The following is a 15,235-nucleotide window of genomic DNA, read 5'->3' as shown; positions in this document are numbered from 1 at the left end:
GCTCTAGTCTAGACTCCTGGAGGAGGGTTAACAGACAGTCCTCTACTCTATATTCACCATGCTCTAGTCTAGACTACTGGAGGAGGGTTAACAGACAGTCAGTCCTCTACTCTATATTCACCATGCTCTAATCTAGACTACTGGAGGAGGGATAACAGACAGTCAGTCCTCTACACTATATTCACCATGCTCTAGTCTAGTCTAGACTCCTGGAGGAGGGATAACAGACAGTCAGTCCTCTACACTATATTCACCATGCTCTAGTCTAATCTAGACTACTGGAGGAGGGTTAACAGACAGTCAGTCCTCTACTCTATATTCACCATGCTCTAGTCTAGACTACTGGAGGAGGGTTAACAGACAGTCAGTCCTCTACTCTATATTCACCATGCTCTAATCTAGACTACTGGAGGAGGGATAACAGACAGTCAGTCCTCTACACTATATTCACCATGCTCTAGTCTAGACTCCTGGAGGATGGTTAATAGACCAATTGGACATGTTAGCTGACTAGTGGGTTGGGTAACATCATTCTATCCCACATTCCATTTCAGCTGTGCTATGAACAGAACTGTAAATGAACAGAACTGTAAATTACTACTAAACCTACATGGAACCCACCCACATACCTGGAACTTATAACATGTAAACTACCCTACAATAAACTGTTAACTTTTTGGAAAGTTTGTCAATCTACATATTGTTAAATGTGTTTTTGGTTTGGAGAGGAGAGAGTACTCTGAATGTTCTACACAAATGTTAAGGTAAACATTCTCCACTTTTTGATGCATCAGGGTTCTCTTCTCTTGACGTGTCAGGGTTCTCTTCTCTTGATGTGTCAGGGTTCTCTTCTCTTGATGTGTCAGGGTTCTCTTCTCTTGACGTGTCAGGGTTCTCTTCTCTTGATGTGTCAGGGTTCTCTTCTCTTGACGTGTCAGGGTTCTCTTCTCTTGACCTGTCAGGGTTCTCTTCTCTTGATGTGTCAGGATTCTCTTCTCTTGACGTGTCAAGGTTCTCTTCTCTTGATGTGTCAGGCTTCTCTTCTCTTGATGTGTCAGGATTCTCTTCTCTTGATGTGTCAGGCTTCTCTTCTCTCGATGTGTCAGGGTTCTCTTCTCTTGACGTGTCAGGGTTCTCTTCTCTTGATGTGTCAGGCTTCTCTTCTCTTGACGTGCCAGGAGTCTCTTCTCTTGATGTGTCAGGCTTCTCTTCTCTTGATGTGTCAGGGTTCTCTTCTCTTGACGTGTCAGGGTTCTCTTCTCTTGATGTGTCAGGCTTCTCTTCTCTTGACGTGTCAGGGTTCTCTTCTCTTGATGTGTCAGGCTTCTCTTCTCTTGATGTGTCAGGGTCCTCTTCTCTTGACGTGTCAGGGTTCTCTTCTCTTGATGTGTCAGGCTTCTCTTCTCTTGACGTGCCAGGAGTCTCTTCTCTTGATGTGTCAGGCTTCTCTTCTCTTGATGTGTCAGGCTTCTCTTCTCTTGACGTGTCAGGGTTCTCTTCTCTTGACGTGTCAGGCTTCTCTTCTCTTGATGTGTCAAGCTTCTCTTCTCTTGATGTGTCAGGGTTCTCTTCTCTCGATGTGTCAGGCTTCTCTTCTCTTGAAGATTGATGTTGGAGACGAAAACTAAAGCCAAAACCCAAGTATTCTCATCTTTCACGTTTTTTTTATATATATTTTTTACATTTTCAACAATACTCTGATGTAAAATCAATCAAAATGTTTATCTTCTGTTGACATTTGTGAGCCCCTGTTTCTCCTCGTCTGGTATATAGCTGTCTAACTCACATGGTTCTATTCCATTGAGGACTACCCCCACAGTGGGCCGCAAGTGTTTTATGTTAGCGTCAACGTCTAGTGTTATTGTGTTTCCAGCACTGGGGTAAATCCTCATTGGAAACACTAATGTGTGTGTGTATGTGTTATAGGCTCACCTCTTTGGTGTAAGTAATTGTGTGTATATATAGATAGTGCAGTTACCTAGATATACTATACATACTGCAACATACAGTGGCTTCAGAAAAAAATCATACCCCTTGACTTATTCCACATTTTGTTTTGCAGTCTGAATTCAAAAATGGATGAAATATTAATTTAATAATATTAATTAAATATTCATCAATCGACACACCCCGTAATGACAAAGTGAAAACATGTTTTTTTGACATTTTTGCAAATACTGATTAGAACACCTTGTAGATACAGCAATTACAGCGGTGAGTCTTTCGGGGTAAATCTCTATTTGCCCATTATTCTTTAAACAATTCTTCAAGCTCTGTCAAGTTGATTGTTGATCATTATCAGATAACCATATTCAAGTCTTTCCATAGATCTTCAAGCCGCCGATTTAAGTCAAAACTAACTAGACCACTCAGGAATATTGAATATATTCTTGGTAAGTAAACTAAAGTGTAGATTTGGCCTTGTGTTTTAGGTCCTTGTCCTTCTGAAAGGCGAATTCATCTCCTCGTTTGTCTATTGGAACACAGACTGAACCAGACTTTCCTCTAGGATTTTGGCTGTGCTTATAGCTGTCTACCGTTTATTTTTATCCTAATAACTCCCTAGTCCTTGCCATTGACAAGCATACCCATAACATGATGCAGCCACCGCCATGCTTGAAAATATGAAGTGGTACTGAGTGATGTGGTGTGTTGGATTTGCCCCAAACAAAACGCTTTATTCAGGACAAAAAGTTCATTTCTTTGCCGAAATGTTTTCAGTGTTACTTAAGTGCCTTGTTGCAAACAGGATGCATGTTTTGGAGTATTTTTATTCTGTACAGGCTTTTTTAACTCTGTCATTTAGGTTAGTATTATGGAGTAACTATGGAGTAACTACAATGTTGATTCATCCTCAGTTGTTTTCTCCTATCACAGTCATTACACTCTGTAACTGTTTTAAGGTCACCATTGGCTTCATGGTGAAAATCCTGAGCGGTTTCCTTCCTCTCCGGCAACTGAGTTAGGAAGGACGTCTGTATCTTTGTAGTGACTGGGTGTATTGATACACCATCCAAAGCCTAATTATAACTTCACCTTGCTCAAAGGGATATTACACATTTTACCCATCTACCAATAGGTGCCCTTCTTTGCGAGGCATTGAAAAATCTCCTTGGTCTTTGTGGTTGAATATGTGTTTGAAATTCACTGCTCGATTGAGGGACCTTACAATTATCTGTATGTGTTGGGATACAGAGATGAGGAAGTCATTTAAAAATCATGTTAACCAATATTATTGAACACGGAATGAGTCCATGCAACTTATTATGCAATTTGTTAAGCACACTTTTACTCCTGAACTTATTTAGGCTTACCATAAAGGGGTTGAATACTTATTGACTCAAGACATTTCAGCTTAAAATGTTTTATTAATTTTTTAAAAATTATACTAACAAAATTCCACTTTGACATTATGGGGTATTGCGTGTAGATCAGGTATTGTGTATTGTGTAAACCGTTTTAAATTCAGGCTGTAAACCATTTTAAATTCAGACAGTAAACCATTTTAAATTCAGGCTGTAAACCGTTTTAAATTCAGGCTGTAAACCATTTTAAATTCAGGCTGTAAACCATTTTAAAATCAGGCTGCAGACCATTTTAAATTCAGGCTGTAAACCATTTTAAATTCAGGCTGTAAACCGTTTTAAATTCAGGCTGTAAACCGTTTTAAATTCAGGCTGTAAACCGTTTTAAATTCAGGCTGTAAACCATTTTAAATTCAGGCTGTAAACCATTTTAAATTCAGGCTGTAAACCGTTTTAAATTCAGGCTGTAAACCATTTTAAATTCAGGCTGTAAACCATTTTAAATTCAGGCTGTAAACCATTTTAAATTCAGGCTGTAAACCATTTTAAATTCAGGCTGTAAACCATTTTAAATTCAGGCTGTAAACCATTTTAAATTCAGGCTGTAAACCATTTTAAAATCAGGCTGTAAACCATTTTAAAATCAGGCTGCAAACCATTTTAAAATCAGGCTGCAAACCATTTTAAATTCAGGCTGTAAACCATTTTAAATTCAGGCTGTAAATCGTTTTAAATTCAGGCTGTAAACCATTTTAAATTCAGGCTGTAACAACACAATGTGGAAGAAGTTAAAAAGGTGTGAATCCTTTCTGAAGGCCACTGTACATACAACCGTTGCTATGGGACCAAGAACATTGCTACAGTACTGTGTTGTTTATAGCACACTCATTTATACTGTATCACACTGTAGATATATGCCACTCAGAAAGCATGCAGGACATTATTAAGGTCATTACGGTAAGATTATAAATTAACCATATGAAATAAAGATGAGAGGAATATTAAAACAGGGTTTTTACCACTGAGGAAGTCATGTGGTTTGTATGACTAATTTGGACTAGATGATATACCTTATTCATCACTGACTCCATCCAATCTACGTCCCACATAAAGTATTCTATTGTGGACCCTTGAATTTCTACCCTACTCAGTGACATTCTGATATAACAATGTAATATTTAAGTCAGGAACTACTGACTGCCGCAGACAGACTATCCCAAGGCTTTGTGAACTTTTGAGTGCTGTGCTTTAATATGCAAACAATACAATCCATTGTCCTGACTGACACTGCTGTATCCATCACTGATATCCATTCACATCTTAACAACTGCCAAATACATTACACTACATTTTGTTTGGTCTGGAAAGGACTTTTGTAAAACTGTGTTGTCTGTCACCTTAAAAAAAATAAAAAAAAAAAAAAAAATGCCTTGAAAAGTGATTAAAGAGTGGGTCCAGGGTGAATGTCGGATGTGTTGTTGTGGTTACAGTGAGCTGTTTGTCAAATGGCATCCTACTCGTCATACTGTGTAGTGCACTACTTTTGACCAGGGCACATGAGCTCAGGGTCCATAGGGTTAGGGCCCATAGAGGTCAGGGCTCATAGGGTTAGGGCCCATAGAGGTCAGGGCTCATAGGGTTAGGGCCCATAGAGGTCAGGGTCCATTGGGTTAGGGCCCATAGAGGTCAGGGTCCATAGGGTTAGGGCCCATGAGCTCAGAGTGCATAGGGTTAGGGCCCATAGAGCTCAGAGTGCATAGGGTTAGGGCCCATAGAGCTCAGAGTGCATAGGGTTAGGGCCCATAGAGTTAGGGCCCATAGAGGTCAGGGCCCATAGGGTTAGGGCCCATAGAGCTCAGGGCCCATAGGGTTAGGGCACATAGAGGTCAGGGCCCATAGGGTTAGGACCCATGGAGCTCAGGGCCCATAGAGTTAGGGCCCATAGAGGTCAGGGCCCATAGGGTTAGGGCCCATGGAGCTCAGGGCCCATAGGGTTAGGGCCCATAGAGTTAGGGCCCATAGAGGTCAGGGCCCATAGGGTTAGGGCCCATAGAGCTCAGGGCCCATAGAGTTAGGGCCCATAGGTTCAGGTCAAAAGTAGTGCACTACATGGGGAATAAGTAGGGTGCCACCTGGGGGACACAATTCATGTTGAAGTAGATGGTTTCCTTCAGAGCTCTGGTCCTGCATCTCTCCTTAGCCCTAAAAGCAACTCTGTTTTCTATTGAAGTTTGTAAAATAAGCGCTTTGAAATAAAAGAACAAATGATATCTCATACTCTAGCCTGCTCTGGAAATGTTTAAAAATGCCATTATCGATGAAAGAAAGCTTGCATTACATTACCCCATTGATTAAAGATTATATTACTGAGAATAGATTTTTTCGTGTCAATTGACTTCTTAACTTCGTACGTTTCCCAAATGGCACCCTATTCTCTACATAGGGCACTACTTTTGACTAGAGCACTATGGCCCCTGGTTAAAAGTAGTGCACTTTGTAGGGAATAGGGTGCCATTTGGGTTGCAACCATTAAATAAACCTTGTGTTTTGATTGTGTAACTGAAGGTCAGGGCTGTAGTTGATCCCTGGACTAGAGGGTCTCATCTTTACAAGCATTTTGCTACACTCGCAATAATCATTTGCCAACCATTTATATGTGACCAATAAAATGTTATTTGAAAATGTTTTATTTGATTTCATCCTACACTAGTAGACCTCATCCTACACTAGTAGACCTCATCCTGTACTAGTACAACTCATCCTGCACTAGTAGACCTCCTCCTACACTAGTACACCTCATCCTACACTAGTAGACCTCATCCTACACTAGTAGACCTCATCCTGTACTAGTACAACTCATCCTGCACTAGTAGACCTCATCCTACACTAGTACACCTCATCCTGCACTAGTACACCTCATCCTGCACTAGTACACCTCATCCTGCACTAGTACAACTCATCCTGCACTAGTACACCTCATCCTACACTAGTACACCTCATCCTGCACTAGTACACCTCATCCTGCACTAGTAGACCTAATCCTGCACTAGTACACCTCATCTTGCACTAGTACACCTCATCCTGCACTAGTACACCTCATCCTGCACTAGTAGACCTCATCCTGCACTAGTAGACCTAATCCTGCACTAGTAGACCTAATCCTACACTAGTAGACCTCATCCTACACTAGTAGACCTAATCCTGCACTAGTAGACCTAATCCTACACTAGTAGACCTCATCCCGCACTAGTAGACCTCATCCTATACTAGTAGACCTCATCCTACACTAGTAGACCTCATCCTGCACTAGTAGACTTCATCCTGCACTAGTAGACCTCATCCTGCACTAGTAGACTTCATCCTGCACTAGTAGACCTCATCCTGCACTAGTAGACCTCATCCTACACTAGTAGACCTCCTCCTATACTAGTAGACCTCATCCTACACGAGTATACCTCATCCTATACTAGTAGACATCATCCTGCACTAGTAGACCTCCTCCTATACTAGTAGACCTCATCCTACACGAGTATACCTCATCCTATACTAGTAGACATCATCCTGCACTAGTAGACCTCCTCCTATACTAGTAGACCTCATCCTACACGAGTAGACCTCATCCTACACTAGTAGACCTCATCTTACACCAGTAGACCTCATCCTATACTAGTAGACCTCATCCTACACTTGTAGACCTCCTCCTATACTAGTAGACCTCATCCTACACGAGTGTACCTCATCCTATACTAGTAATCATCATCCTGCACTAGTAGACCTCATCCTATACTAGTAGACCTCATCCTACACTAGTATACCTCATCCTATACTAGTAGACCTCATCCTACACTAGTATACCTCATCCTATACTAGTAGACCTCATCCTGAATGATGAGGGCCTCATGTACAGCCGTAGCAAGTTAATTTTGGGGGGTATAATTCGATTCTCAGCTATAGAGAACACAACACAACAACTTTTTAAATCCGTAAAATGTTTCCGCTATGAGTATCTGAAAAGTGTTAGCTCTTTCAGATTTGTTGTGACAGCAGTTTTAGGTAAATTATTTGTCCACATGGGTGTCATTTTTCTAACACTCGTAGCTTGTTCAAAACACACTCTTTACCAAAGTAATCTTGTACCGTTTGTAGTTCTTGCCACTACACATCAACAGGGATTTCAGGGAAAATATAATCTCAATCTGAAATTGATGGGACTGTTGAATAAAATGTTAGGCTATGGATGCAACTGTGTTTAGATTCACTATCATTAAAGCATTCATGGCTTGCCATTACATCATTGAAACATTTTAAATATAGTTTGTTTATCATTCGAAATGTAATTGATTGGTCACCAATACATTATTACGCAATAAGGGAAAGTTGCTTGAATAAACCATGTATTGTGCGTGTGATCAATTCTAAGGCGGGCTTTTAATTGACGAGCCAATAAGAAGTTCTCAGAGGGATAGTGTTAGCCAATGAGAGGCAGGGAGTACGTGGTCAATAGGAGACGTTAGCTGCGTGGCTGTGAAATCGTTTCAGCCTGCTTCGGTCACGGATGTGGAGCGATAAGGAGCGACCGGTGGAATATGTAGAAGCGTTAGGGAATAACCTAACTGGATAGGCTCTCTCGACAAATACATATATTGAAATATAGGCTAGGTTTTACACTTATTCATATGCTGAGGTCGTTGTAATAGCAGTTCTTTTCGTTATTGTTTTTTTTTTTTACTATTGAGAACAAATAATGTCTCAAAGAGTGAGAAGAAACGGGTCTCCGACATTTATGCCAAGCGGCGAAACCGGTGGTGGAGTCGGTGCTACAACTGGCGTCTCGGGAGCTTCGGGAGGCAGTGTGTTCAGTCGCCTCCTGCCCATGAAAGCGACGGTTCCGTTCCAACTGAAACCTCAGATACAGCCCCCCCTGTTGACCAGGTCTGTGCAGGGTACCGCTAGTGGATGCAGTAGCCCATCGCCCACCAACACCGGGAACGGTAAATTCCACATTAGTGGATGCAGCTCCAGCGAAGCACCTGAAACGCGCACGTCGACGTCATTGAGTCGCAGCCCCACTCGTGCTGTTGTCAACTCATCATCAACAGCTGTTGTTCTGGTCTCCTCGCCAGCCACCACCCCTCTGTCTTCTCTGTCACCTCTGTCTCCTTCCATCGGCTATGCTTCGGGCGCGGTGGGACAGGCCGGGACAGGGACACCCTCCTCCCCATCCGCCAGAGTCAGCCCCCTCGCCAACACCACCGTGTCTGGTCACTCCGTTGCTGCATCGGGGTCCAACTCTGCCACATCCCGAGCCGCTCAAACACAATCACCCCTCGCTCCTGTAGCAGCGTCACCTCCACAACATGTAACTTCCCCAGTGATCTCACCTGCACCTTACGTCAATATTCACACCTACGGATCTAGTAGTTTCAGTCTGGGTGTCCCCCCTGTTAACACCGCAGACGGCTCCCCCACCCAGCAGCTACACTGGCCGTCAGACTACCCGACCGCTTTACAGCAACAGCCTTTCTCGCCTTTTTCTCCGTCTTCGTCCTCTTTGTCATCTTTTGGCGGTCAGCAGGGCAGAGCGATGCCACAGCGCTGGTCCCCCGGCCTGGAACAGAACCGACTGTCTCCTGGGAGAGTCAGCCCCAGCTCGCCAAATGGAGGTGAAGTTTACATCGTTAAAATTTTTTTGGTCGTGAACTGCACTTCATACATTCTCCAGGTTGTTCTGTTCTTCTGTTGTTCTGTCTGTACCCAGATACATATGACAAACACTCTTTTCATGCCACTTCAATAAAGAAGTGACTTTTTCAGAGCAGGTTAGGAGAACTCATGCAGCAGGTTGGGACTCTGAGGTTAAGGTTAGGAAAAGGGTTACGTTTGTGAAGATGTTCTCCTACCTAACCTGCTACGAAAATCACTTTGTATGAAAGTGGTGTGAAAAGAGTGTGTCCTCTTTACATATCTTCAACTCCAGTATCCCTGAACATTGTATTGGCACTGTCCCTGTATATAGCTACTGACCCTGGAACTGTCCCTGTATATAACTACTGTCCCTGGAACTGACCCTGTATATAACTACTGTCCCTGGAACTGTCCCTGTATATAACTACTGTCCCTGGAACTGACCCTCTATATAGCTACTGACCCTGTATATAACTACTGTCCCTGTATATAACTACTGACCCTGGAACTGTCCCTGTATATAGCTACTGACCCTGGAACTGTCCCTGTATATAACTACTGTCCCTGGAACTGTCCCTGTATATAGCTACTGACCCTGGAACTGTCCCTGTATATAGCTACTGTCCCTGGAACTGTCCCTGTATATAGCTACTGACCCTGGAACTGTCCCTGTATATAACTACTGTCCCTGGAACTGACCCTCTATATAGCTACTGACCCTGTATATAACTACTGTCCCTGTATATAACTACTGACCCTGGAACTGTCCCTGTATATAGCTACTGACCCTGGAACTGTCCCTGTATATAACTACTGTCCCTGGAACTGACCCTGTATATAACTACTGTCCCTGGAACTGTCCCTGTATATAACTACTGTCCCTGGAACTGACCCTCTATATAGCTACTGACCCTGTATATAACTACTGTCCCTGTATATAGCTACTGACCCTGGAACTGTCCCTGTATATAACTACTGTCCCTGGAACTGACCCTCTATATAGCTACTGACCCTGTATATAACTACTGTCCCTGTATATAACTACTGACCCTGGAACTGTCCCTGTATATAGCTACTGACCCTGGAACTGTCCCTGTATATAACTACTGTCCCTGGAACTGTCCCTCTATATAGCTACTGACCCTGGAACTGTCCCTGTATATAACTACTGACCCTGGAACTGACCCTGTATATAACTACTGACCCTGTATATAGCTACTGACCCTGTATATAACTACTGACCCTGTATATAACTACTGTCCCTGTATATAGCTACTGACCCTGTATATAACTACTGACCCTGTATATAACTACTGACCCTGTATATAACTACTGTCCCTGTATATAGCTACTGACCCTGTATATAACTACTGACCCTGTATATAACTACTGACCCTGTATAAAGCTACTGACCCTGTATATAGTTACTGACCCTGTATATAGCTACTGACCCTGTATATAACTACTGACCCTGTATATAACTACTGACCCTGTATAAAGCTACTGACCCTGTATATAACTACTGACCCTTTATATAGTTACTGACCCTGTATATAACTACTGACGCTGTATATAACTACTGACCCTGTATATAGCTACTGACCCTGTATATAACTACTGACCCTGTATATAACTACTGACCCTGTATATAGCTACTGACCCTGGAACTGTCCCTGTATATAACTACTGACCCTGTATATAACTACTGACCCTGTATATAGCTACTGACCCTGTATATAGCTACTGACCCTCTATATAACTACTGACCCTGTATATAACTACTGTCCCTCTATATAACTACTGACCCTGCATATAACTACTGACCCTGTATATAACTACTGACCCTCTATATAGCTACTGACCCTGTATATATCTACTGACCCTGTATATAACTACTGACCCTGTATACAGCTACTGACCCTGTATATAACTACTGACCCTCTATATAGCTACTGACCCTGTATATAACTACTGACCCTGTATATAACTACTGACCTTCTATATAACTACTGACCCTGTATATAACTACTGACCCTGTATATAACTACTGACCCTCTATATAACTACTGACCCTGTATATAACTACTGACCCTGTATATAACTACTGACCCTGTATATAACTACTGCCCTTGTGTATAACTACTGACCCTGTATAAAGCTACTGACCCTGTATATAACTACTGACCCTGTATATAACTACCGACCGTCTATATAGCTACTGACCCTGTATATAACTACTGACCCTGTATATAGTTACTGACCCTGTATATAACTACTGACCCTGTATATAGCTACTGACCCTGTATATACCTACTGACCCTCTATATAGCTACTGACCCTGTATATAGTAACTGACCCTGTATATAACTACTGACCCTGTATATAGCTACTGACCCTGTATATAACTACTGACCCTGTATATAACTACTGACCCTGTATATAGTTACTGACCCTGTATATAACTACTGACCCTGTATATAGTTACTGACCCTGTATATAGTTACTGACCCTGTATATAGCTACTGACCCTGTATATAACTACTGACCCTGTATATAACTACTGACCCTGTATATAACTACTGTCCCTCTATATAGCTACTGACCCTGTATATAACTACTGACCCTGTATATAACTACTGACCCTGTATATAACTACTGACCCTGGAACTGACCCTGTATATAACTACTGACCCTGTATATAACTACTGACCCTGTATATAGCTACTGACCCTGTATATAACTACTGACCCTGTATATAACTACTGACCCTGTATATAACTACTGTCCCTCTATATAGCTACTGACCCTGTACATAGCTACTGACCCTGTATATAACTACTGACCCTGTATATAACTACTGACCCTGGAACTGACCCTGTATATAACTACTGACCCTGTATATATCTACTGACCCTGTATATAGCTACTGACCCTGTATATAACTACTGACCCTGTATATAGCTACTGACCCTGTATATAACTACTGACCCTCTATATAGCTACTGACCCTGTATATAGTTACTGACCCTGTATATAACTACTGACCCTGTATATAGCTACTGACCCTGTATATAACTACTGACCCTCTATATAACTACTGACCCTGTATATAGTTACTGACCCTGTATATAACTACTGACCCTGTATATAGTAACTGACCCTGTATGTAACTACTGACCCTGTATATAGCTACTGACCCTGTATATAACTACTGACCCTGTATATAGCTACTGACCCTGGAACTGTCCCTGTATATAACTACTGACCCTGTATATAACTACTGACCCTGTATATAGCTACTGACCCTGTATATAGCTACTGACCCTCTATATAACTACTGACCCTGTATATAACTACTGTCCCTCTATATAACTACTGACCCTGCATATAACTACTGACCCTGTATATAACTACTGACCCTCTATATAGCTACTGACCCTGTATATATCTACTGACCCTGTATATAACTACTGACCCTGTATATAACTACTGACCCTGTATACAGCTACTGACCCTGTATATAACTACTGACCCTCTATATAGCTACTGACCCTGTATATAACTACTGACCCTGTATATAACTACTGACCTTCTATATAACTACTGACCCTGTATATAACTACTGACCCTGTATATAACTACTGACCCTGTATATAGTTACTGACCCTGTATATAACTACTGACCCTGTATATAGCTACTGACCCTGTATATAACTACTGACCCTCTATATAGCTACTGACCCTGTATATAGTAACTGACCCTGTATATAACTACTGACCCTGTATATAGCTACTGACCCTGTATATAACTACTGACCCTGTATATAACTACTGACCCTGTATATAGTTACTGACCCTGTATATAACTACTGACCCTGTATATAGTTACTGACCCTGTATATAGTTACTGACCCTGTATATAGCTACTGACCCTGTATATAACTACTGACCCTGTATATAACTACTGACCCTGTATATAACTACTGTCCCTCTATATAGCTACTGACCCTGTATATAACTACTGACCCTGTATATAACTACTGACCCTGTATATAACTACTGACCCTGGAACTGACCCTGTATATAACTACTGACCCTGTATATAACTACTGACCCTGTATATAGCTACTGACCCTGTATATAACTACTGACCCTGTATATAACTACTGACCCTGTATATAACTACTGTCCCTCTATATAGCTACTGACCCTGTACATAGCTACTGACCCTGTATATAATTACTGACCCTGTATATAACTACTGACCCTGGAACTGACCCTGTATATAACTACTGACCCTGTATATATCTACTGACCCTGTATATAGCTACTGACCCTGTATATAACTACTGACCCTGTATATAGCTACTGACCCTGTATATAACTACTGACCCTCTATATAGCTACTGACCCTGTATATAGTTACTGACCCTGTATATATTTGCTGACCCTGTATATAGCTACTGACCCTGTATATAGTTACTGACCCTGTATATAGTTACTGACCCTGTATATAACTACTGACCCTGTATATAGCTACTGACCCTGTATATATTTGCTGACCCTGTATATAGCTACTGACCCTGTATATAGTTACTGACCCTGTATATAGTTACTGACCCTGTATATAACTACTGACCCTGTATATAGCTACTGACCCTGTATATAACTACTGCCCCTGTATATAACTACTGACCCTGTATATAACTACTGACCCTGTATATAGTTACTGACCCTGTATATAACTACTGACCCTGTATATAGTTACTGACCCTGTATATAGTTACTGACCCTGTATATAACTACTGACCCTGTATATAACTACTGACCCTGTATATAACTACTGACCCTGTATATAACTACTGTCCCTCTATATAGCTACTGACCCTGTATATAACTACTGACCCTGTATATAACTACTGACCCTGTATATAACTACTGACCCTGGAACTGACCCTGTATATAACTACTGACCTTGTATATAACTACTGACCCTGTATATAGCTACTGACCCTGTATATAACTACTGACCCTGTATATAACTACTGACCCTGTATATAACTACTGACCCTGTATATAACTACTGACCCAGTATATAACTACTGTCCCTCTATATAGCTACTGACCCTGTACATAGCTACTGACCCTGTATATATCTACTGACCCTGTATATAACTACTGACCCTGTATCTAACTACTGACCCTGGAACTGACCCTGTATATAACTACTGACCCTGTATATAGCTACTGACCCTGTATATAACTACTGACCCTGTATATAACTACTGACCCTGTATATAGTTACTGACCCTGTATATAGCTACTGACCCTGTATATAGCTACTGACCCTGTATATAGTTACTGAACCTGTATATAACTACTGAACCTGTATATAACTACTGACCCTGTATATAACTACTGACCCTGTATATAACTACTGACCCTGTATATAGTTACTGACCCTGTATATAGCTACTGACCCTGTATATAACTACTGCCCCTGTATATAACTACTGACCCTGTATATAACTACTGACCCTGGAACTGACCCTGTATATAACTACTGACCTTGTATATAACTACTGACCCTGTATATAGCTACTGACCCTGTATATAACTACTGACCCTGTATATAACTACTGACCCTGTATATAACTACTGACCCTGTATATAACTACTGTCCCTCTATATAGCTACTGACCCTGTACATAGCTACTGACCCTGTATATATCTACTGACCCTGTATATAACTACTGACCCTGTATCTAACTACTGACCCTGTATATAACTACTGACCCTGTATATAGTTACTGACCCTGTATATAGCTACTGACCCTGTATATAACTACTGACCCTGTATATAACTACTGACCCTGGAACTGACCCTGTATATAACTACTGACCCTGTATATATCTACAAACCCTGTATATAGCTACTGACCCTGTATATAACTACTGACCCTGTATATAGCTACTGACCCTGTACATAGCTACTGACCCTGTATATATCTACTGACCCTGTATATAGCTACTGACCCTGTACATAGCTACTGACCCTGTATATATCTACTGACCCTGTATATAACTACTGACCCTGTATATAACTACTGACCCTGGAACTGACCCTGTATATAACTACTGACCCTGTATATATCTACTGACCCTGTATATAACTACTGACCCTGTATATAGCTACTGACCCTGTAAATAGCTACTGACCCTGTATATAACTACTGACCCTGTAT

At 41.5% G+C, this 15,235-nt stretch overlaps 1 protein-coding gene across 1 annotated transcript in view; it reads left to right on the top strand.

Annotated features, from left to right (window-relative positions):
* The first annotated feature begins 7,849 nt into the window (after positions 1-7,849).
* Positions 7,850-15,235, top strand: part of fam117bb (family with sequence similarity 117 member Bb) — an 80,421-nt gene continuing 73,035 nt past the window's right edge. The window contains exon 1 of the mRNA XM_036959508.1: positions 7,850-8,968. Coding sequence (XP_036815403.1) covers positions 8,050-8,968 — 919 coding nt within the window. The 5' untranslated portion in view covers positions 7,850-8,049. The remainder of the gene's footprint in view (positions 8,969-15,235) is intronic.

Source organism: Oncorhynchus mykiss, chromosome 22 (assembly GCF_013265735.2).
Source record: "Oncorhynchus mykiss isolate Arlee chromosome 22, USDA_OmykA_1.1, whole genome shotgun sequence".
Classification (NCBI taxonomy): Eukaryota; Metazoa; Chordata; class Actinopteri; order Salmoniformes; family Salmonidae; genus Oncorhynchus; species Oncorhynchus mykiss.
The sequence above is the reverse complement of the archived record's forward strand: the minus strand, read 5'-3'. Positions and strand labels throughout refer to the sequence as shown.